Source organism: Hyperolius riggenbachi, chromosome 4, assembly GCF_040937935.1.
Source record: "Hyperolius riggenbachi isolate aHypRig1 chromosome 4, aHypRig1.pri, whole genome shotgun sequence".
In the NCBI taxonomy this organism is placed as follows: Eukaryota; Metazoa; Chordata; class Amphibia; order Anura; family Hyperoliidae; genus Hyperolius; species Hyperolius riggenbachi.
The window spans coordinates 341887169-341911480 of NC_090649.1; the positions used below are offsets into that span (position 1 = coordinate 341887169).

The 24312-nt window shown below is 46.0% G+C and overlaps 1 protein-coding gene across 3 annotated transcripts in view; it reads left to right on the top strand.

The window, feature by feature from the left end:
- The window catches only part of CEP170 (centrosomal protein 170), a 771544-nt gene that overhangs the window by 653428 nt on the left and 93804 nt on the right, over nucleotides 1-24312 (top strand). For all 3 annotated transcript variants that reach the window (XM_068231897.1, XM_068231898.1, XM_068231899.1), the window contains one exon: nucleotides 17419-17507. In XM_068231897.1, coding sequence (XP_068087998.1) covers nucleotides 17419-17507 — 89 coding nt within the window. The remainder of the gene's footprint in view (nucleotides 1-17418; nucleotides 17508-24312) is intronic.

A 24312-nucleotide genomic window follows, 5' to 3' on the forward strand; every position in this document is an offset into this window, starting at 1 on the left:
CACGTCACACTCTGGCAGCACTCAAGCATGCCACTTACCAAGCCAGGATGGACTCATGATGCTCCCACACTCAGTTTGTGAGGCACACAGCACCTTATATGCCACATGCACTGGAAAATTAGTCAAAGAGCTCTCCACTCCGTGATTCTGAAACAGACAGGTTAGCAGACAAAGCCAGGCAATGGAACCTCATTATGATTTCATAGCTTCAAAAGCATATGCGTGAACTATATTACCCACTAAGTACAACAGTACTGCAAAATTATTTCAATCACTAGGGTCACCCATGTTCTTGTACATCAGCATTATATCCAATTGTGACTCTGTAAACTTGCAACACATAGAAAACATTATACGAAACATAACAGACTCTGATATCTGGACTGTAACAACCTGAATACAATGTGTTTGAACCACTCTGTAAAACAATCTCTATAAGATCTAGACATACACGGTTTAATCTCAATACACAGTTACACAATCATGTGGACCTTTGACTGCATTTATAAAAACTTTCGTGGGTGAAGATACTCATAAAGAGAGCACATGGGGCTTTCAACTTCTGCTGAATCTGTTCAACAATTCTGGCTAAATCTTAGCTTAGATATGGTCTGCATATTGTATCTGTACACTTAATTATTTGGGCATTTACTTTAACAATATGAACAGTTTCAATTGTGCTTTCTGCAACAAAACATCTGTACTAAAGCAAACATCCCCCACTTGACTATCTATAAAACCCCCAACCCAGTAAAAGGATTGAAAGCAAAAACTGTTGTTGTGTGCTTTGCAATTCTCAAGTATATGCAAGGTACCTGAAACAAAGCTCACAACCAGAAACAAAAACTCCAGATTGAACAATGCCTTACCATTTGTTCATTAACATAATTGACCTTACATTACAAATTTTAAGACATTTTAAATCTGGTTTTCCCGAAATAAATTGTTGCCTTTGCAAAACGCTAAATTTAAAAAACCATGTCAATGGCCAGCAACTTTGTGCACGGATCCTTACAAGAGATGAGAAAACAAAAATTCAATCTCACCTGCCATGCCTTCAGGCCATTCACAAAACCCTCTACTATAGTAAAGTAACAAAGGCAACCCATTTAGATTTACATATCTACAGTCAGCACCTGAAACTACAAAAGTAATTTAGAATTTAACTTTTTTTTGACTGTAGTTAAAATGATCAATTAAATAAAGAGGCTTATTCCTAACTCTAAAAAAATATGTTAGGATCCTCTGTATACATAAATGCATACATAGACAGACAAACAACAAAACACAGCCAGGATCTTCTTTTGTTCCTCGGTTTCCTACGATATAGAAACTGAAAAACCATTATTAACATTTGACAAATTTCCTCCTAGGAAAACTGTGTTCTGGAATGTTCCTCATTGTTCTACATTCCAGTATCTCCTGCTTTATTTCACTAACCTCCTGAGCAAATTTCCCTCGAAGCCAACTTACCTCAGCTTGTAATTGCTCAGTCTGTGATCTGAGAACTTTGTAAGGAACCCAGGCTCTACCCTGGGTCCTCTGCCCGTTCCCCCACCTAGGAGAGTACACCTCCGTTTCTCTCCTCCTGGTAAGGAATTTATTATCTCTGAAATAATTCTGCCTGTCTCTCCCAAGTGACGGGCAAAACTGTTTTATGTGGCCCTGCTCCCCACATTGGAAGCACCGCCGGGTCTCATGCCTTCTCTGGGGCTTATTCACTATATGTACAGCGCTGTCCCTTACGGGCTGCACAGCAAACACCTTATTGAAATTTATCTTGTGCTGCACTGACGATTTGAAAGGGTTCCTTTTCAAATCATCTCTTGGACTCTCTAAAGTCCTGTTCCCCTGAATGGGCCTTTCCAGAGAATGCGCCTCCTGCTTACTCTCTGGCAACTCAATAACTGAACAACCACTGCATTCAGAACTACTATAACCAGCATCACTTTCACTTGGACAGTGATTAACTGCTTCACTACTGGAGGACACAGACAATGTTTCCAACTTGCATTGTGCATCCTTCAACTGCTCAGTCAGACCTGCATTCTGACGAAGCAATCTTTTATTTTCCTCAACAATTTGTTGCTGGGTAATGGCAACCACATTGGCCTCTTCAGCAGCAATTGTTAAAATGGAGACTGCACTTTGTAAGTCTTTTACATTGTCCTTCAGCCTCTGAACCTCATTTTCTAGGTTTGATTTTTGTTCAACAACACCCCTGTATTTCTCTGCTATCCATTGAGCTGCAAAAGTAAGCATAGCTTTGCCCTCCTTTTTCTTCAACTTCTTATTATTTATCAGATCATAAACATACATCTGGGCATGCTTCCATGGATCTATGGAACTGTGCAATATATTCACAATACCTTCCTGGTTCTTTACTTTAGTCTGTTTCAAAAGCAACAATTGCACAGAGGTCTCCATTTTGTTTACCCCCAAACAACAAAATGGACAGTCTATTCAATGCAAACACTTTGCTCTCTGCACATAACAATAGGCAGAGTTTACACTGAAACTCACTTGGCTACCTCACAAGTCACAACATGGCTGCTTACACAGTTTCTCCCAAAATCTGTCTGCTGTATAACCTCAACATCAAACCTAAATCACAAATCCAACATGCAACATTATACAGTTATTAATATGCCTTCCCGCCAAATCATAACACACCTCCTACCTGCCGCTCACCATTTACGTAAGAAATACGGTATTGCTGAAAATATTGCATCAACAATGGGATATTAATAAAGACAACAATACCAATTTCTCGTAAGTTCTAGGTGGTCGTTTAGCAAAGGAATACACATCAACAACAGTATAAATAAAGTTTATATTGCAAGTGGTATTTGCGGTACAGGTACAGAATACTGATGAACCACAGAAAACAACATGTACAGAGCACTCCAACCATATAAACACATAAAGCTTAGGAAACAATGCCCACGATGTATACATTAATATATAACATTAGTGCAGCTTCCCACTAAATCTCCTCCTTACAGCCCACATTACACAGACCCATTTACATCTTACCACAGCCCCACCAGCAGATCCAAGAAGCCACTTCTAACTCCAGCAGATTCCAGCAAAAAGCCCCCAATATATCTTCTAAATACAGCCCACAATGCGCAGATACAGCTTACCTAGCCATGGTTTCCCGCTAACAGCTCCACCAGCCCATTCCAGCCAAAGACCCCCTAACCACATGGTCAAAGACTCTATATACTTCTTGACTCCACCGCCTCACCACACATCACTTCCCTGTGAGAAGGCTCAGTGTGATTGGCTGAAAGAAAGCTTTTCAGCAGATTTGAACTTTATCCCCGCCCAGGGTCAGTTAGCAGGAAGTGAAGTCTTTTGTCTTAGAAACGTGCTCTAAGAATGGATTTTCAAACAGTCCAATTCTTACAAGTTAACCACCTGGTCACCTCGTTGTTTTCAACATTGTTTGGGAAAGTTGACATTGGGGCAAACCAGAATTCAGGTGGGAGGGGTACCAGACCAGTACTCTGAATATTCCGATGTGTTCTGTCCCAAGGCAGCTGACAAATTGCCCCCACATCGCCCTTTCGATTGTCCCATCGATCTCCGTTCAGGTTGTGTACCCCCCCGGGGTCATTTGTACAATTTGTCAGGGCCCGAAAAATTGGCCATGCAGGATTACATCCGTGAAAACTTGGCCAAGGGTTTCATTCGCCCGTCCCGGTCGCCTGCTGGGGCAGGTTTATTTTTTGTTAAAAAGAAAGATGGAGGTCTGCGACCCTGCATTGATTACCGCGGCCTTAACAGAATTACAGTAAAAAAATCGCTATCCGCTGCCGCTGATAGACGATTTGTTCACACAGATTACCGACGCCAAGATTTTTTCTAAACTAGATTTGCGGGGCGCGTACAACCTGATACGCATAAGAAAGGGCGATGAATGGAAAACGGCCTTTAATACACCAGACGGGCATTATGAGTACCTGGTGATGCCCTTCGGGCTATGTAATGCCCCGGCCGTTTTCCAGGAACTCATTATCGAGGTCTTCAGGGAGGTGTTGGGGAAATTCGTTCTAGTCTACCTAGACGATATCCTTATCTTCTCCAACAACCTCTCTGAACATAGGAACCATGTGAGGTTTGTTTTGAATCAGCTAAGGCAGAACTCTTTGTACGCAAAGCTTGAAAAGTGCATTTTTGAGGTAACATCTGTCGCTTTCCTGGGGTACATAATTTCCACCACAGGCCTGTCTATGGATCCTGCCAAGGTCTCCGCTGTTCTGGAGTGGCCGCAGCCGGTTGGGTTGAAGTCCCTGCAGCGCTTTCTTGGCTTCGCCAACTATTATAGAAGGTTCATAAAGGGGTACTCCACGGTCATTTCTCCCCTTACCAGTCTCACTAAGAAAGGGGCAGATACCACTCACTGGTCTCCTGAGGCTTTACATGCTTTTGCCACCCTGAAGGGCCTATTCTGTTCAGCACCCATCCTCAGACATGTGGATACGTCTTTCCCGTTTATTGTTGAGGTGGATGCTTCGGAGGTTGGGGTGGGGGCTGTGCTGTCTCAGCGGTCTGGCTTGCAGGGTAGAATGCACCCGTATGCTTACTTCTCTCGTAGGTTCTCCCCTGCAGAGAAGAATTACGATATTGGCAACAGGGAGCTCCTGGCCATTAAATTGGCTTTCGAGGAATGGCGACATTGGTTAGAGGGAGCTGAGCATACCATCACGGTTTACACCGATCACAAAAACTTAGAGTACATCGAGGGGGCTAAGAGATTGAGCCCTCGTCAGGCTCGATGGTCGTTATTCTTTTCTAGGTTCAGTTTCATTATTACGTACACCCCGGGTAGCAAGAATGTTAAGGCGGATGCTTTATCTAGATGCTTCGAGTCAGAGACAGCACAGCCCTCCGTTCCAGAGACCATTGTTCCCCAGAGGTTGATACTGGCAGCAACTGAAACTTGGGAGGATTGGAGGGAGACTTTGATTCCTTTTCAGCAGGACATCCCGGAAGGGAAGCCCACAGGGGTTCTGTTCGTTCCTCTGCCGTTTCGCCTCCAGGTTCTAGAGATGTTCCATGCGCATAAGAATGCGGGGCATCCTGGAGCATCTAGAACACAGGATCTGGTAGCCAGATGCGCCTGGTGGCCTTCTTTGGCAGTGGATTGCAAAAAATACGTGAGGGAGTGTGCGATATGTGCCAAGAGTAAACCCTCCCGGCTGGCACCTGTCGGTACCTTGCAGCCTTTGCCCACCCCGAGTGAGCCGTGGACCCACCTGTCCATGGATTTTGTGGGTGAGCTCCCCAGATCTGAAGGTATGGCGGTCATTTGGGTGGTAGTCGACCGCTTTAGAAAAATGGCCCATTTTGTGCCATTGAAAGGACTCCCCTCGGCTCAGGAATTGGCCGAGTTATTCATCACTCATGTCTTCAGATTACACGGCATTCCTGAAGACATAGTCTCAGGCAGGAAAGTCCAATTTGTCTCCCGATTTTGGAAGGCTTTTTGCCAGCTTATGGGCATAAAGTTGTCATTCTCATCAGGCTATCACCCACAGACTAACGGCCAGACTGAGAGGATAAATCAGTCCTTAGAACAGTTTTTGAGGTGTTATGTGGCAGAGGCGCAAGACGATTGGGTCAGATTCCTGCCCTTCGCAGAATTTGCTCAAAATAATTTAAAGAACTCGTCCTCCGGATTTTCTCCTTTTCAGGTAGTGATGGGGAGATCACCCAAATTTTCCCCATTACCAGTAGTCGCCACTCCGTTCCCAGCCCTGGAGGCCTGGCAAAGGTCATTTAAGGACCTTTGGGGGACGGTAAGAAGTAACCTGGAGAAGGCCTTTCTGAGTCAAAAGGGTCAAGCCGACAAGAGACGGTCATTAGAGTGGAGGTTCCGACCAGGAGACTTGGTCTGGGTGTCCACACGTCACTTGACCCTGAGACAACCTTCTAACAAGCTTGGTCCCAGGTTTGTTGGTCCATTCCCGGTAGCCAGGAAGATCAACGATGTTACTTATACCATCGATCTTCCCACCAGCATGCGGGGGGTAAGGTCCTTCCACGTATCCCTTCTTAAACCAGCAGTCCAGGTGGGTCCCACTCCTCCTCCTGTGTTGGTAGATGCCCAACCCGAATATGAGGTGGAAAAATTTTTAGATTCACGCACTGTACAGAACTCGGTACAGTATCTCGTACATTGGAAAGGGTACGGCATTGAGGAGAGGCAATGGGTACCGGGGACGCGCATGCATGCAGACGAGTTAAGGAGGGAATTTCATGCCTTACATCCCGAGAAACCTGGTGGGAGTTGTCCGGAGTCCACTCCTTGGGGGGGGGGTACTGTGAGGAAACGCGGAAAAGCCGCCGTCTCTCAAGGTGAGGCGGCTGTTTCCACGTCCAGCAGAACGTCACAACGCGGAAAAACCGCCGCATGCCGCTTAGGCAGAGTGGCGGAATCCGCATTGGGAACGGCGGAATCCGCATTTGGTACGGTGGAATCCGCATTGAGAGCGGTGGAATCCGCATTGGAGGCGGCTCCCGCACGTGGTTCACAAGATACATTGCAAGACAGTACTGGTGTGGCTGGGACTGATAGTCCACCTAGATTCAGAATGACGCGCGCGCGCGCAATGAGGCAGAGCTTAAATAACAGCCAGAGGGGAGTCAGCTGACCAGGCAGGTCAGCTGACATTTTCCACCACTCTCATTGGTCTAGCAATTAGGGAGGTCCTGGAGTAGTCCTTGTGTATATATACTGCTGGCTGTTCACTTGCGCTTTGTCTGGCGTTGCGATCACATATGTGGGAGCACCCAGATCCATAGTCAGATCCATAAGTGTGCCGGGACCAGCTGGAGCTGTAATCCTACACTTAGCTAGATTTTGTTGATAGCTAAAGTACTAGTTTGATTGTGATTATCTGTTATGACCTTTGCCTGCCTTGACTATCCTCCTGAACTCTGATCTTGTACCTCGATATTTATGATACTCTGTTGCCGAACCCCGGCTCGTTCCTAGACTCCGCCTCAGCCTCCTGATTTTGTACCTCGATATATCTGATACCCCGTTGCCGAACCCTGCCTGTACTTAGACTCCGCCTTTATCTTCTGATCTTGTACTGTATCTGTCCGTGTGTGTACGACCTGGCTTGTCTGACCTCGAGAACCGACCTTACCGTTAGAGGCGGTTCTTCGCTCTGTTAGCGACCCTTCGTCCTGAGGGTTACTTTCAGACAATCCTTCCTACTGTCAGTCTGACTCCTCCCGTCTTGGAGAGCTCAGGTCTGCGGAAGGAATCTGTGCAGTACTCCTTGCTGCACTGAGGCCTAGTCCTTGAAGTGTTACTGTTACACCAAACACTACACTCTACACAGGTGCACAGAGGTTAGCTAGTATATCGGATTATCGGTGATACTGCAGATCACTTATAATCTGGTATATATCTGTATTCCCAGTGATACTGCAGATCACCGGTAATCAGATCCTCTCTGTGCTTCACCGATCGTTACAGAGGGCAGGTTGAACAGTGCCGACATGGATAATTTCCACTCGGTACATAACCTGACAACCAAGTCATCTTGTTTTTACCTTTAAATTCACTACACGTTATTGTGTCACCAATTGTCCTGCACCTTCTAAACGAAATCACTGGGGGATCCCGTACCTTATCTTTTAGGAATGGATCATCTCTCAACATTGTCCAATTTCGATTAATAGCCTCTTTAATCTTTCCTGCCATTGGAGAAAAGTCAAACGTGAAGAATGATCTCCTGGAGGATTTATTCCCCCTTTTCCCTTGTTGATTTGTCACCCTCTTCCAGTTCCTTGGTTTCCTACATGCTCTTTGTAGAGCATCCTCTACTATTTTCTCTGGGTATCCTCTTTGTAAAAAACGATTTTTCAGTTTATGTGCTTGAGTCAGAAAATCTTCATCCGTCTTATTGTTCCTACGTAATCTCATAAACTGACTGAAGGGAATTGACTTCTTTGTATGGTCTGGATGGTAACAATTCCAATGGAGGACCACATTTGTTGCGGTTTCCTTGTGATAACCTCTTGTATAATATCCTTGAGGTGACAGTCCCACCACCACGTCCAGAAATGGCACCTCCTTCCCTCCCCATTCATTAGTAAACTTCATATTCATATCATTAACCTGAAGATAATTCAAAAACTCATCAAATCGGTCTCTGGTGGATGACCAAACGACCAAGACATCATCTTTATACCTGGACCACACCCTAATTGAGGAACGGAATGGATTGGCATCGCTAAGAACATAACGCCTCTCCCATTCGGCCAGATAGAGATTAGCAAATGTGGGGGCCACACAGGTCCCCATTGCTGTGCCAGATATCTGCCGGTACCATACATTCTCAAATTGAAAGGCGTTATGCTCCAAGACGAATTGCAGGCCACCGCCTACAAAGTCCACCAACTGCTCACTCCATCCCGTCCCCTGCATAAGGCCCCGCACCGTCCAAACCCCCATCACCTGAGGGATACGGCTGTATAAACTCACCACATCAATGCTGGCAACCGACCAGTCATCCTCATATAGCCACTCATTAATTCTATCCAGCAAATCCATAGTATCCCTCAATAGCGACAGGACTCCAGACAGCAGGGGCCTAAGGGCGTGGTCCAGATATCAGGACAGGGGCTCCGTTAGAGACCTCCGTCCCGACACGATCGGCCTGCCCGGTGGCTCCACCAGGGACTTATGAATCTTAGGGAGGAAGTACCACACTGGAGACATGGGGAAAACTGGAAGCAAACCTTCACAGACAGATTTAGTAATCACTTGTTGCTCTACCCCTAATCTTAAGAAGGATCTAAGCTGTCTCTGGTAGGTCAGGGTCAGACTCGATTTTAATCGAAAATAGCAATCATTATCGTGTAATTGTCGATACGCTTCCTTTTTATAGTAATCAACACTCATGATCACAATATTTCCGCCTTTGTCGGCTTTTTTTACAATTAAGTCCTCCCGTGATCTAAGCCAGGACAGCGCCTTAACTTCCGTAGAGGTTAGGTTTGATTTATCTTCTGGATATATCAAAGCCTTCATTTCCCTCAGCACAGTTTGTTGAAAAATGTCAAGAGAGGATCCCGCTGTTACTGGGAAGGGTTTAACAGATTTACATGGTTTAAATGCTTGCTGGGCTTCCTCAATCTGTTTGTTCTCTCTTAGTAGATCTTCCAGGACCTGCAAACATTGCAAGTCCTGGGTATTCGATAACTCTGGAGTTATAAAGCCCAGATTTCCTATAATGGGATCTCCCTCATGTTCACATCCTTCACTCTTTGACTGCTTAATGGCAAAAAACTTGTCAATGTTCAGTCGTCTAATGGCCATATATAGATCCACCTCAAATTTGAAATATTCGAATTGTTGGACAATTGCAAAGTTAAGACCCTTCTTCAAAGTCTGTAGACATTCATCAGGTATATGCTCTCCACTTATATTTACTATTTGTAATTCTTCCGTATTAGGAAAGGAACCCATTATTTCCTCGTTTCTTCCTGTGGCAGCCCCTTCCAGGTAACCTGTCTCTTCTCTCCTCTCCCCCCTTCGCCTGCCCCCTCTCCTTCTCCTCCCAAAGGGACATATTTTCTTTTGGGATTACCCTTCTTATTGTCGGACCCTGAATCAGTTGTCCAACCTTCCCTCGGATGGCGTTTAGGGATCCTTAGGCTTGCTAAGGGTGACAATCTTTACAAATGCCTCCTCAATCGAGAGGCCTTTTGGATTTTTCAATTAGAGACTCGTGCCCTGAAGGGATTGAATGCGAGGTGCAGGGCCGTGCAGAGGATCCTCATCGGGGTGGTGCTCATATTTGAAAAAAGGGGCCCTAATCAATCAATCAGTCAATCAATCAATTATGCTAAATTGGGTATTTAATACCTCCTCTCCAGAACCCCCCCCCCCCCCCCCCCTATTACAGTATCAGACAGTTTTTGTGTCTCCTTCCAACCGAGTATTTTGGCTTCACCACCCTCAAGTAAGCAGTGATGCAGCAGATAAGTTTCCACTATTAGAGTGGGCACAGTGGAGCCTGATGTAGGCACAGACTCTCATTACTGGGACCTCTGTCCCTCTTCTTGATCAGCACCAAAGCTTCTTTTCAGACAAAGAAGAAGCGGTTGCCAACATGCAGTAGTTGCTAAGCATTAGTAGGTTCAAAACTGCAGTAAGTGCCAAGTTGCAGTGGTCGCCTAGATGCAGTGGGTGGTAAGATGCAAAGGTCCAGTTTGTGTGAAGTTGCAGTGGGTGATGAGCTGAAAGTAGTCTGTTTCAAGCTGCAGTGGGTACCAAGGTCCAATTTGTATTGGGTGTTTATTTGCAGTGAGTGCTAAGCAGTATTGGGTGCTGATAAACAATAGTGGGTGCCATGTGAATGCTAATTGGTACAGGGAGTCATGTGAGTGCTGGGTACTGGCCAAGAGTGGGTATTGGCTGCATGTAGGTGCAGTGGGCAGAACATGAGTGAGTAAGGAATGCCATGTGTGGTCTGGATGTTTGCCATGGGAGAGTACTGAGTCTGATATGGCTTCAGACCAAGGGTGGGTACTGGGTGCTATTTGGGTGTTGGCTATAGACGGGTACTAGGTGCATATAATGGCTTGGGAACTTGGTGCCGTGTGAGTGCCAATTGGGTACTGGGAGTAAGTTCATGGTGCCATATGGATGATAAGTGCTGGCTAGCGGGGTATTCGTGGTCATGTGGGTGCTAAATGCAGATGTTGGGTGTCATGTGGGTTCTGGGTGCTGGCACAGGGTGTCATGTGGATCCTGGCTGTATGAAGTGTGTATCAAGCATCAGGTGGATGTTGATAGCAGGTCCCTTGTGAGTTCTGGGTACATGTACTGGATGTCATGTGAGTGCTTGGTGTGGGTGCTGGGCACCAAATGGAGGCTTGGTGCAGCTGGAACTACTGCAGGGGAAACGTGGGTGCTGGGTGCAGCTACTGTGTATTACATAGGTGCAAATACTTGGTCACCTGCCTGCACTGGGTGTTAGCTATGGGTAAGCATTGTATGCCATGTGGGCTCTGAGTACATTTACTAGGGGTGCTAGTACTGGTTATGTGGGTGCAGATAGTGGGTGCCATGTGGAAGCTGTGTGCAGGTGTGAGTAGTGGGTGCCATGTCGGGACGGGGTTCATGAACTGTGCCATGTCGGTGTGAGTACTGGGTGCCAGCTATAGGGTGAAGGGGTGCAGATACTGGGTGTCATGTGGCTGTTTGATACAAATACTGTGCCATATGGAGGCCGGATGTGTGTGCGGTGCATATTGGGTGCGGTGTGTGTGTGTTTGTATAGCTAGACTGGATATCATGTGGGTGCTTGGTGCAAGTACTGGGTGCTTGCTATAGTGGTTGTTACTGGCTGAGTGTAATGTGGGTCCTGGATATTGGTGGGATTGCGGTGGGTGCAGGGGGTGGGAGGCCACTGTGGGTGCTGCTATGAATGGCATGGTTGCTGCTAGGGGAGGTAGAGGTCAGTGTTGTTGCTGGGGGAGGTAGAGGTCAGTGTGGGTGCTGGGGGAAGGGTAGGTCATGTGGGTGCTAGGGGAGGGAGAAGTAACTGTGGGTGCTCTGGAAAGTAGTGGTCAGTATGTGTGCTGGAGGAAGGGGAGGACACTGTGGGTCTTGGGGGTGGTAGAGGTAAATGTTGGTGCTGGAGGAAGAGGAGGTCACTTTGAGTGCTGGAAGAGGTTAGTGTAGTTACTGAAGGAGGGAGAAGTCATTGTGGATGCTGGGTGTTGGTAGAGGTCACTGTGGGTGCTGGGGGAGGTAGAAGTTAGTGTGAGTGCTGGGTAAAGGGGAGGTTACTGCGGGTGCTGGGAGAGGTCAGTGAGGCTACTGGAGGAGGGATAAGTCATTGTGGATGCTGGGTGTTGGGAGAGGTTACTGTGGGTGCTGGCGATGGGAGAGGTCACTGTAGGTGCTGCTTTTGGGATGGGAGTTGCCTGTGGGTGCTGCGGGGGACAGGAGGGTAGCCGCTGGGGTAGAGAAAGAACACTGTGGGTGCTGGGGGAGGGATAGGTCAGTGTGATCCTGGCATAGGCAGGATCACTGCTAGAGCTGGGTAGGGAGAGATCACTGTGGGTGCTGGGGGAGGGAAATGTCACAGTGGTTGCAGCTGTTAGGGAGACACCATCGTACTTGCTACACAGCTGATGAATTGCCACACCAGGATCCCTGTCCGGGTCTCTTCACTTCAAAGTGTCCCAGATGTGGGTGGAGCTTCCCATGGGTGGGCATGGCTTTATTTCTCTTTAAAATGTATTTGCACCCCCAAAAAATGTCTACAACAATGTACAGTATATATCACTAAGGTGTCACAAGTAGTGATAAAGTTACTGATTAAATAGGGGCATAGCTAAACTGCTTTAGTCCATGGTGGGAAAACAGGTTTAGGTGCAAGGAATTAAATGTGCTCCCAAACATAAGGTTGTGTCTTGTTACTGTCTATTGTTAAAATTTGCTTTGTGTTCTGATAAACAGAAACTGTCTTTCACCAGGAAGATGAATGCTACCTTTCCCACCAACTTTCTGACAGTTTCACAGATGCCAGTCTACCTTCTCAGAGAGAAAAGAGCTTCACATTCTGCCAGTATCTATCCTGAAAAATTATCCTGTGACAAGGGAGTAAAATAGTCCCCACACCTCCAGGGTCGGTGCTACCATAGAGGCAAAGGGGGCAATTGCCCCAGGGCCCCAGAGCTTGTAGGGGCCCCCAGTGGCAACAAGAGGAAAAAAAATTCAAATCGGCCTTTTAGTTTTTGAGAAAATCGATTTTAAAGTTTCAAAGGAAAAATAATACACATTTAAAAACCTGCCGACTTTAATGGTTAATAGCAAATCCACCTTAAAGGCTAGAAACCCTACATTTGCAGGTTATGTTAAGGAGATCATTGGGGATAAGAGGAACACACAATTTTTCAAAAAGACCTTATAGTTTTTGAGAAAATTGATTTTAAAGTTTTGAAGGAAAAAAGGATACTTTTAAATGCGGTAAATGTCACTTTTAGTAGCAAACCTGACGGTAGTGTAATTTTACATGTATCAAAAGAGAGAGCAATAAATTTCCTGACGGGGTTTCCAGGGGGTCCATACGCAGCCGCAGCACTTTGGCCAGGGATCACTATACTGCCGCAATATGGCTGTATGAAGATCCCTGGCATTTTTTCCTAATTTTTTTTTTTATGTTTAGAGTGTGGGAATTATGTGGGGTCCCCCCTCCTGAAACTTTTTAACCCCTTGTCCCCCATGCAGGCTGGGGTAGCCAGAATGTGGAGCTCCGACTGATTGGGGCTTCACACCCTGACTATACCAGCTGCAAAAAAGGTCCCTTAATGCAGATTTTTGTTCCGGGGTATCTATTGGGGGGGGGGCCCAGGTTTATTTTGCCCTGGGGCCCCATTGTTGCTTAAACCGGCCCTGCACACCTCCCACAATCCCAGGGGGGCCCAGGAGCTAAGGGGGGCTGCTCCTGTGCTTACATAAAGCAGAGCAGGAGCAGCTGTGCAGCATACTTGAGCTGATTTTGGCAGCAGGATGGGTATTCCTCACTCCTCTCTACAGCCTTTTACCTTGTGGCTACTACCGTCTGTCACACAAAGGACAGAGATGGGAGCTGCATGGTGATAGGTTGCATGACACAATGCTTTATTGAAGAGGAAAGAGGAGGACCATTCCCGCCACTGGAAGCAGGTGAAATATAATGCTGCTGCTCTACCTACGGTGAGTGTGGACCAAAAAATATACTGTGACCTGAGAGGGAAGAGGGGGCCTGGCTGGCAGTATTTTTCTGGGGGCCTGGCAAACTGTATTTATGCCCCTGTCCTGTGACCTGTCTAACAAACAGGAAGGTCTGCTTTAACCTAGAACCTGAATGCTAGCCAGTTACATAGTTATCATCAGATCAGCAGAGAGAATCATCACGAAACCTTTTTCCCCGCCTTCCTCCTCCATAACTCCAGACTGCGTTCCAGAGCAATGAGGATTGCCAATGACCTCTGCTTCTTCTCAAGGAAAAATAACACATTTTTACGCTTTGCTATTAGACTTGAACTCGCTCTACGCCACCTCCCTCCCGCTATCACTCCCCCTCCTTTTCCCCTTTATTCTGCTTCTGCCCAATGTTTTTTCCTTGGTATTCCTGCTATGGATACTTTTTTGTAGAACTTTTGCTGTAACAGAGTTCTGTCTTATCCCCTACTTTATGTCTTGCATGGTCCCTGTACATGTCAAAACCAATTCTGGGTACGACCAGTTGTACTTGGCGTATAAAACTGATTCTGATTCTACTTAGTTATTTGGTTGAAAAAGACATATGTCCTTCCAGTTCAATCAGAAAATATGGTACAACATTAGTCTGCACCCTCACCAGGGGTGCAACTAGGGTTTTGGTGGCCCCAAGCAAGCTATAACTTGAGGCCCCCCAACCCCTTCCATATATGGAGTGGAGCAAAAATGGGTGTGGCACCTCTGAAGAAAGCGGCGCCAGTATCTGCCTGTAAACTTGCATGGTGAGTGGTAGCAGGGAAGGTCTTTCACGCCACCCTATAAAAAGCCCACTTGCAGCCTGGACAAGACCCCCCCCCCCCCTAAAGCCTAGCTCTTATGGACTACTCCCCCCCCCCCCCCCCCCAGGAAACTTCTGCCAGTCAGCCCCAGCCTGGGCGATACTCTATCCCCATCCCCAGAAAGCATGCCTTTAAAATAAAAAATAAAAGACACGCACGCACACACATACTCTGACACATAAACACACACACACACTCTGGCGCACACATAATGGGCACACAGAGACACACACACTCTGGCACTCACATTGTGGACACACACACACACACACAAACATTCTGGTACATACATACACACACTGTACACACATGCTGTACACACACAGACACACACACTCTAGCACACATATACACACACTGTGGACACACACAAGCACACATTGTGGACACACACACACAAACTGTACACAGCACACACACTTTCTCTCTCTGGCACACACTTACACACACTATGGACACATACAGACACACTCTGGAACACACACACACATCCTGTGCTCACAGACACACACAAACACACATTGTGGACACACTTTCTCTCTCTGGCACACACATACACACACTGTGAGCATACATACACGCTCTGACACACACACACACACACACACACACACACACACACACACTCTCTCTCTCTATGTCAACTCCCTCTCCCCTTCTCCCTAGCTCTGGACAATCAAGCAGTTAAAAGAAAAAAAAAACACTTTAAAGGCAGCCTTTGAACTTTCCTCAAAGGGGGGGGGGGGGGCATCCCACACTCTCTGGGGGGCATCCCACACTCTCTGTACGGCTGGAACTGCGGTATCCTGGCTGTTTTCTCTGCCATGCCTGTCCACTCCAGCCCAGGGAGAAAGCAGCATAAGCTGCTCTGCTTGAGTGGGCACATTTTGTAAACTGAAACCCGGGAGAGACCCGACGGAAGAGAGTACACACCGTCCCTCCTCCCAGTCGCAGGGGAATGACAAAAAAAAGAGATGCTGAGTGGAGCAGCAGCGCTCTCATGCGTGACCAATGATTCAGGGCCAGGGCAGCAGATGGGACAAGTGGCAGCGCTGTCATGCTGAGCGGGGACAGTTGGGGGAAGCAGCCACCAACAGCAGAGTGAGGCCCCCTTTAAAGTAAGGCATCAAGCGGGGGAGGTGCCTCGCCTGTATGCTGGCGGCGCCCCTGACCCTCACATATCTCAGTTGATCCAGGGGAAGGCAAAAAACCCTTACAAGGCTTGGACCAATTAGCCCTAAAAGGGAAAAAATCCTTCCTGACTCAAAGGGCAGTCAGATAAAATCCCTGGATCAACACTGCTGGTAATAACCTAGTAATTATAGCCATGGATGTCTATCAATGCAAGGAAAGCATCGATGTTCCCCATAAAAACACTGCTCCTGAATACCTTCCAAGAAAGGAGTTTCTATTCTTCCAGTTCATTACATTAAAATAAGTCTGCTGCTTGACCAAAAGCAGGAAGTTTAGCTTTAACCCAGAAGATAAACAGTGATATATTCCTCAATGCTTTACAGAGTACATACTCGAATATAAACCAATCAGAGTTTAAACTGAGTTAACGTGGCCATACATCAGACAACTTGGCGGACGATCAGCCTTTCGATTCGATTATTATAATCTGAATAAAATGAAAATGTAGGCTGCTAAGTGCCTGCAATTGGTCGACTATGCGACCAATTTCAGCCTGAAATTGGTCGCTTTAATCAGGCGGACACGCTGCAAGATGTAGGGTCGATTTACATAATTGGGTGCGTGGGGGTAACTGTAAGCGATATCGGGATCAGCAACAAACATGACAAAACCCCCAATGCTGTCCCCCTTGTGTAATATGTCCCTCTAGTGCCCATTGCACTATATATTACCTGTCCGTGGCCACCGCTTATCCTCCGCTGGCTTCGGGCGCAATCTTTCGTCCATTCACGCGCACCGGCCTTGCTAATGCTGTTCTTAAAAATGAATTGTTACTGCAAGTGTTTTATTGATCACCAGGACTCATAGTAAATGATGGTTTAATTGGCATCATTATAGTGTGGCTAGTGATGTTTTCCCCTTACATTATACTGAGCAGCCAGCCACAGCAGAGTAGAATTATAGAATTACCTGCCGGACCCTTCTCTTCTCTCCTTGCACTGCACCTCTCCTAGCACGTGCATACTCATCTCTCCTTAGGCTCCTGCTATGTAAGGAACATGTCTTCCTTAGTTATGTGCTTTGCTTGCATAGCAACATACATAATTTTAACTACAGGCGGTCCTGTGAAGTATTGTTACTACGATACTTCATTCGCGGCCGCTACTATGTTAATTTACATAGTTCAAACTATGTAAATTAACATAGTAGCGGCCACGAGTGAAGTATCGCGGCAGCGATACTTCACAGCACCGCCTGCAGTTAAAGTTACACATATTGATATGTAAGCAAAGCATGTAACTAAGGAAGGCACACTCCTTGCATAGCAGCAAGGGCTGCTATGTAAGGCAGACAAAGCGGGCGCTCCTTCACATTAAGCGCCCGCTTTGCCTGCCTGATAAGCAGCGCAGCTTGATGAATCATGCCCATTGTCTAGATATGAAGGAGATTGAAGCAAATCTTGTGTTTTCTGAGGATGGGAGGTGCATGTGCATACAATCCATTTTGCAGTGAAAATATGACATTTTGTGTTTGCAAAATTTTCACATTTCTATTTCCTTGAATATTTTGCATAATATTTTACAGTTAAATTATACATCAGCTGCAACTGCACATGAAAATAGAATTACTGTACATCATTAACATGTGTTTTAAATAAAAAGGTTTCTGAACACTAACATTTCTTTCTAAACAATGCAGGTAATTGGAGATAGTTTACTGCTTTCTTCGGTGTTCCAGTTTTCAAGAAAGATTAGACAAACAATCGACAAAACTGCTAATAAAATAAGGTATTGCACAGTTGTATACAATTCAAACAATATATAATCTTTTTCTAGATTTAATGGTCAACTGCACAGAACATTAAAAATTACTCTATACAGACTCGAAATAAGCACCTCTTTTCAGATTTTATGCTTTCTTTTGTGTGTGGAATATCCTCTAGAGCTCATGATCTCACTTTATTTAAAGGGATACTGTAGGGGGGGTCGGGGGAAAATGAGCTGAACTTACCCGGGGCTTCTAACGGTCCCCCGCAGACATCCTGTGCCCGTGCAGCCGCTTACCGATGCTCCGGCCCCGCCTCCAGTTCACTTCTGGAATTTCTGACTTTAAAGTCAGAAAACCACTGCGCCTGCATTGCCGTGTCCTCGATCCCGCTGATGTCATCAAGAGCGCACGGCGCAGGCCCAGTATGGTATGTGTCTGCGCAGTACACTCCTGGTGACATCAGCGGGAGCGTGGACACGGCAACGCAGGCGCAGTGGTTTTCTGACTTTAAAGTCAGAAATTCCAGAAGTGAACCGGAGGCGGGGCCGGAGCATTGGGGAGTGGCTGCGCCAACACAGGATGTCTGCGGGGGACCATTAGAAGCCCCGGGTAAGTTCAGCCCATTTTCCCCCGACCCCCTACAGTATCCCTTTAAGGTATAAAGGTGGCCATACATCTAGCGGTTTTTGCGGCTGACCAGCCATCCAATACAATAGTTATTATTGAATTGTATGAAAATCATTGCCGCAACAAGCATTCCTGATAGAAGATTCAACCAATTTCAGGCTGAAATCAGTCTAATGCATCAATCTACCAAGCTGGAATACATTGGACCGACGTAGTCGATTGGGGGCATGGTGGTAATGGCATGCAATATCGGAACTAGCGATGAAGGCAACAGAACCCTTGGTCGCTGTCCCCCCAAACGTTGATGTGCCATGCATTAAAATCTCTCACCTGTCTGGCCACCGCAAGCCCAGCTGCTCCTTCATCCGCATATTCGTGGTCCATGTGGCTGCCACACTGGTGTGTGAGTGCAGCTTCACACACGTGCAACGTGCTATTTGCGGCAGCTACATGGGATGTGAATGAGGAAGAAGGAGCAGCTGGACTCGCTGCAGCCAGAAAGGTGAGAGATTTTAATGCATGGGCACCAGGGGCACATTAACATTTGGGGAACAGAGACAGAGGCAGTGTCACAAGGCCCATTCCCGCGAAATTTCAATTTAAAGGGACTCTGACCAGTAAATAAAATCAAAATCTGAACTTACCTGGGGCTTTCTCCAGCCCTCCATAGGTCGGGAGGTCCCTCGGAGTCCTTCTGGCTCTTCTCCCAGACCCTGCTCAGAAATGGCCCCCGGCGGCTCCCGGTGACACTGGGCCCGAGTGTTGGGCTCCTTCTTCCGCATAGATGACGTCAGTCGTCACCACGCTGGCCGCCTCGCGTCATCACGGCGGCCGGCGTGACAGTACTGCGCATGCACGGTTTAATCGCGCATGCGCCGTACTGTCACGGCGGCCGCCGTGATGACGCGAGGCGGCCGGCATGGTGACGACTGACGTCATCTATGCGGAAGAAGGAGCTCGACACTCGTGCCCAGTGTCATCGGGAGCCATTTCTGTGCAGGGCCTGGGAGAAGAGCCAGAAGGATGCAGAGGGACCTCCCAACCTACGGTGGGCTCGGAGTCCCTTTAAATAGCCAGGCATGTTATGTATGAAGTGATTAGCACCAGTTACCGGGCACTGCTCAGTATTTAAACTGGGGCCAGGGAGCTGGATGCTTACCTCTGGAGAAGCAGGCTTACCGCAGAAAGCGTGAGGGAGTGAATGGGGGCACTTGAGTAGCATCCTTTGTCATCTAGGTAATATCTTCTTACTTATTTTATATAAGATATTTTACTTCACATGCCTACTGATTCACTTTGGCAACGGGGTGGACATTGCCTTATTATTCATAGGGTAAACTTACTTTCATTTGTTGTCAGACTTCATTCTCAAGTTGGAACGTGTATTGAGTGTCATCTATTATGCATGCATTTATGTGTATGTACAGTATATAACATTATTATTATTATTACTATTATTATTATTTTATAAAGTGCCAACATATTCTGTGGTGCTGTACAAAGTAGGAAAACAAACAAGGGGTACATAATGATACAGACAATGCAATGCATCAAATATGGAGACAAAATACAGAACTGGTGACTACAATGACAAATGTAACATGATGAATAAAATGTATTACAGAGTGCAAGCTATGAAATGAATAACAAATTCTAAGACACAAAAGGCTGAGAGAGCCCTGCCCTTGCGAGCTTACAATCTAAAGGAATGGGGGGGGGGGAAACAAGAAGTGGGGAAGTATGTACTATACATCTAGTAAGGAGTAAAACTTGACGAGAGGTCGAAGGGGGAATGGCGTAAGTTAGAGCATATGGTTGTCGGGAACAGTGAGTTTTGAGGGAGCCTTCAACCTCTTGCCGCCCGCGTAACGCCAATTGGCGTGAACGTGGCGGCAGCCCCAGGACCGTTCCATGCCAATTGGCGATCGCTGTCTATTTACTCTGTACAGCGCTGCGATCTACAGCAGCGATGTACTAGGCACAACCGTGTGACACTTTGGTGGGCAGAAAAGAGGGGGGGAGGAATCACTTGTGTGCTGAGTTGTACTGCCCTGCAGCTAGCCCTCAAAGCTGCAGTGGCCTTAATTGTAAAAAAAATAGCCTGGTCACTAGGGGGGTTTCAGACCGTGGTCCTCGAGTGGTTAAAGATTTTAGAGGTTGGAGAGTGACAGATGGTGCTGTGGAAGGGCATTCCTGAGGAGGGATGAGGCACGTGAGAAGTCTTGTATATTTGAATGTGAGGAGTTGATTTTAGAGGAGGACAAAAGAAGCTCATGTACAGGTCTGAGATTGAGGTAGGTTTAGTATCTGGAAACAAGTGAGGGAATGTACGGGGAGGGAGAGATTGTGGAGAGTTTTGTAGGTTAGGGTTAGGAGTTTAAAATGGATACTCTTAGTAGTGTCCAGAGTGAGAAAAGGTTGGATGCAGGATTTGAGTTAGAGATGACAGGAGCTGGTTAGGGAGTGAATGTGATGAATAAATGAGAGAGAAGAATCAAATATTACCTCTAAGCAACGTGCTTTGGGAACTGAAGTTCCCAAACTTCAGAGGGATGTTATTAACATTTATTGTCATATTAGGCAGAGAGGTGGACAGAGACGGTGGAAAGATGATTAGTTCTCAGAGGCCTAACTTTAGCCCATGCAGGGCCCTCAACTGCAGGAGGACCCGGAGATTCACAGGGGCCCGCCCATGCTGGCTGCCTGCATAATGTGATCCTTAGCAGACGAGAGCAGGCAGTGTACAGAGTGCAAGGGCAGTAAAGAGGTAACCTGCAACTTAGATGGAAGACTGTCCCGGGCAGAAACACATATCCAAGCAGCCACTGGTCAGCATCAGAGAGCCACTCACGTGTTCCCTCACAGGAAGTTACATCCTGCCAATAGCCTGCTTTTTTTTTCATATAATTTATTTTATTAAGGAAAATGAACATTCCAATCATTTGTTCCAAACAACAATATACATTGCATCAATCCTTTTTTTTCAAATTATAAAGAAAGAGAAAAAGAGAGAGAAAAAAAAAAAAACAGTCCCAGACCCCCTTCCTCCTCCCATATCCACAAACAGAATCCTCATCATATCAATATCTCATTATCTACAAGTTCCTTAAAGAGAATCGGTACTCTAAAATTTTTACAGCAAAAAGCATACCATTCTATTCCTTATGTTCTTCTGGGCCCCTCTGTGCTGTTTCTGCCACTCTCTGCTGCAAACCTGGCTTGTAATTAACAGTTTTAGGCAGTGTTTACAAACTAACCAGCTTGTGATAGGCTCACATAAGCAGAGTTTGTGAGTCATACAGAGCCTGCAGAGGGTGTGTACCGCTTCTATCCAATCACAAGCAGCCCTGCACATTCCACACATTCAAGCCTTAGCCCGAGAGAGCCGACAGAAGGAAACAGATTAGATCATATAACAGAGATAACACAGGCACTGTGCAATTAGGAAAGGCTGCAGTAAGCCAGAGCACATTAGAACAGGCATAGGATAGAAGAACTAAGGCTGAAAATGTTGTTACATAGTCTCTTTAATCTCCATAATATTCATACATCCTATAAATTCCATTCCTTGCCATAATCTCCTCCTTACATTCCCCAGAGACTCCTCCTCCTACATCTCCATCATATCCCCATATTCCTTTGTACCCTGAAATGCACTCCATTTTTCCCACTTGAAATTAAAACCTTCTAACTTATCCTGCTGTAATGCAATTTGATTCTCCAACCCCTTCATCATATTTACTCTTCCAACCCATTCCTTAAGGGATGGAGAACCTTGGCATCTCCATTTAACCGGAATCAAACTCTTAGCTGCAATCAATAATTGAGGTACCAAAGATCTCTTATACCTACCAATAGATGCACACATTCCATTCAACAACACTTTCACAGCACCCAGTTCACCCTCTTCTTCACATATTCCCCCAATACTTTCCAACACACCTTTCCAAAACCCTGAAATAACCGGACACTCCCACATCAAATGCACCAATGTACCTTTTGCCCCACACCCTCTCCAGCATCTATCACTAATTCCCTGAAACATTACAGCTAATTTATCCGGTGTCTTATACCACCTAGATAACAATTTGAAATTAATTTCCTTTATTCTAGAGCTTACAGACGTCGCTTGAGCTAGAATACAGATCTTCCTCTTCTGGCTATTATCCAAAGAGATGCCAATGTCCTCCTCCCACCTATCCAAATAACCCAAAAAATTCCCATCTCCCATCCGATTCATTTCTCTATACAAGAACGACACTAGATGTACAGGAGGAGCCTCCAAAACAAATTATTTTTCAAATTCAGATAAATCAACTCAAAAATAAGAGGTTATTTCCTTCTCCGCCAAAAAATGCTTCAACTGTGCATGCCTCCAAAAATCAAATGAGAATTGTCCAAATTCCTGCCGCAACTCACTTAGAGATTTAATTTTCCCATTCTTCAAAATATCCCTCAAGACCACCCCTCCTCCCCTCCCCCATAATCTAAAAAAACCCTTTTCCTTACCTGGGGGAAAAAAAGAGAAACCCTCCAATGGTGACAAAAGAGATATTCCCCCAGACCAACCCCACTTTTTATTAATTCCATCCCAAACCTTAATTATATTTTTAATCCAAAAGGGAGTTAATTATGGCAGCTCTCTAGATGCCTCCGGAAACCAAAAAAACCTTTGCCAAATCCATTCCAACCAACTTTTTTTCAATATTTACCCAACTTTTCACATATTTACCATACGTCCAATCAAAAAGCCTAACCAGAACACATGCATTATAATACACCTTAAGATCAGGAAGCCCCAGCCCCCATCTTTTTTTAGGACTAACCAAAACTCCATATGCTAATCTCGAAGACTTCCCCTGCCATACAAATCTTATAAAAATTGATTTCAAGGACGGGAAAAAAGCCGCAGGCACACAGTTCGGAATCATAGACATACAGAAATCAAAACTAGGTAGTACATTCATCTTAATAATGTCTATACACCCAAACCACGAGAACCTCTTCCTTCCCCACCCCTCCAGATCTTTTTTAATTGAATTAAGTAATGGGACATTATTAAGACCGTATCATTTTGCCAGATCACTAGATAACATTATACCCAAATATCTAATTGCATCTTTTCTGAAAGGAAACGGAAAACTACTCTTTACTAAATTCAAAACCACTGGGGCTAATGACACATTAAGCGCCTCAGATTTAGAGACATTAATCTTAAAATTTGAAAAAATCCCATACTTCTCAATTTCCTTAATCAAGTTAGGCAGTGACACCAGTGGCTCCAAAACATGAAATAAAATATCATCTGCAAAATCCGACATTTTGTGTACCTCTTCTCCTACTACTACCCCATGAATATCCCTAGATTTCCTAACCATACACATAAATACATCTAACGTCAAAATAAAAATAATGGGAGACATAGGGCAATCCTGTCTCGGCCCATTAGACAAGGAGAAGGCATCCGACAGGGTACCATTCGCTCTCACTCTCACAGTTGAATTGGAGTATAATGCACCAAACCATCTTAACATATCTCCGAACCCCGCATATCATAAAGTGGCCATAATAAAATTCCAGTTTACCCTGTCGAATGCCTTCTCCGCATCTGTCGACAAAACCATCATCGGGACTCTCCTCACTAATGCCAATAGCCTGCTGATAGAGCTGGTAGACAAGACAAGACAAATAACATTTATATTGCGCTTTTCTCCTTGCGGACTCAAAGCGCCAGAGCAGAGCAGCAGCCACTAGGGCGCGCTCTATTGGCAGTAGCAGTGTAAGGGAGACTTGCCAAAGGTCTCCTACTGAATTAGTGCTGGCTTACTGAACAGGCAGAGCCGAGATTCGAACCCTGGTCTCCTGTGTCAGAGGCAGAGCCCTTAACCATTACACCATCAGCCAACTGCTAGCTTCTGCTCCTCTGCCCTCTGATGCTGGCTGTGTGCTTGCTGGGCCAGTTCATCAGAGCAGCATTCCGTGAGTGATGTAGAGGACTTCTGCTGGGAAGATGCTTATCTCTCTGCTGGGAAGATGCTTATCTCCTGCACTGGGATGTTGGGTGACACAGGGAAGGAGAACACAGTCTGTGCAGGCTTAGCAGAGGGATGAGATCATGTGCAAAGGTATGCTTCATCCCTGCTGTGCCCTGCATTTCACTCACTCACTCTCTCTCACTCACTCTCACCCACTCACTCT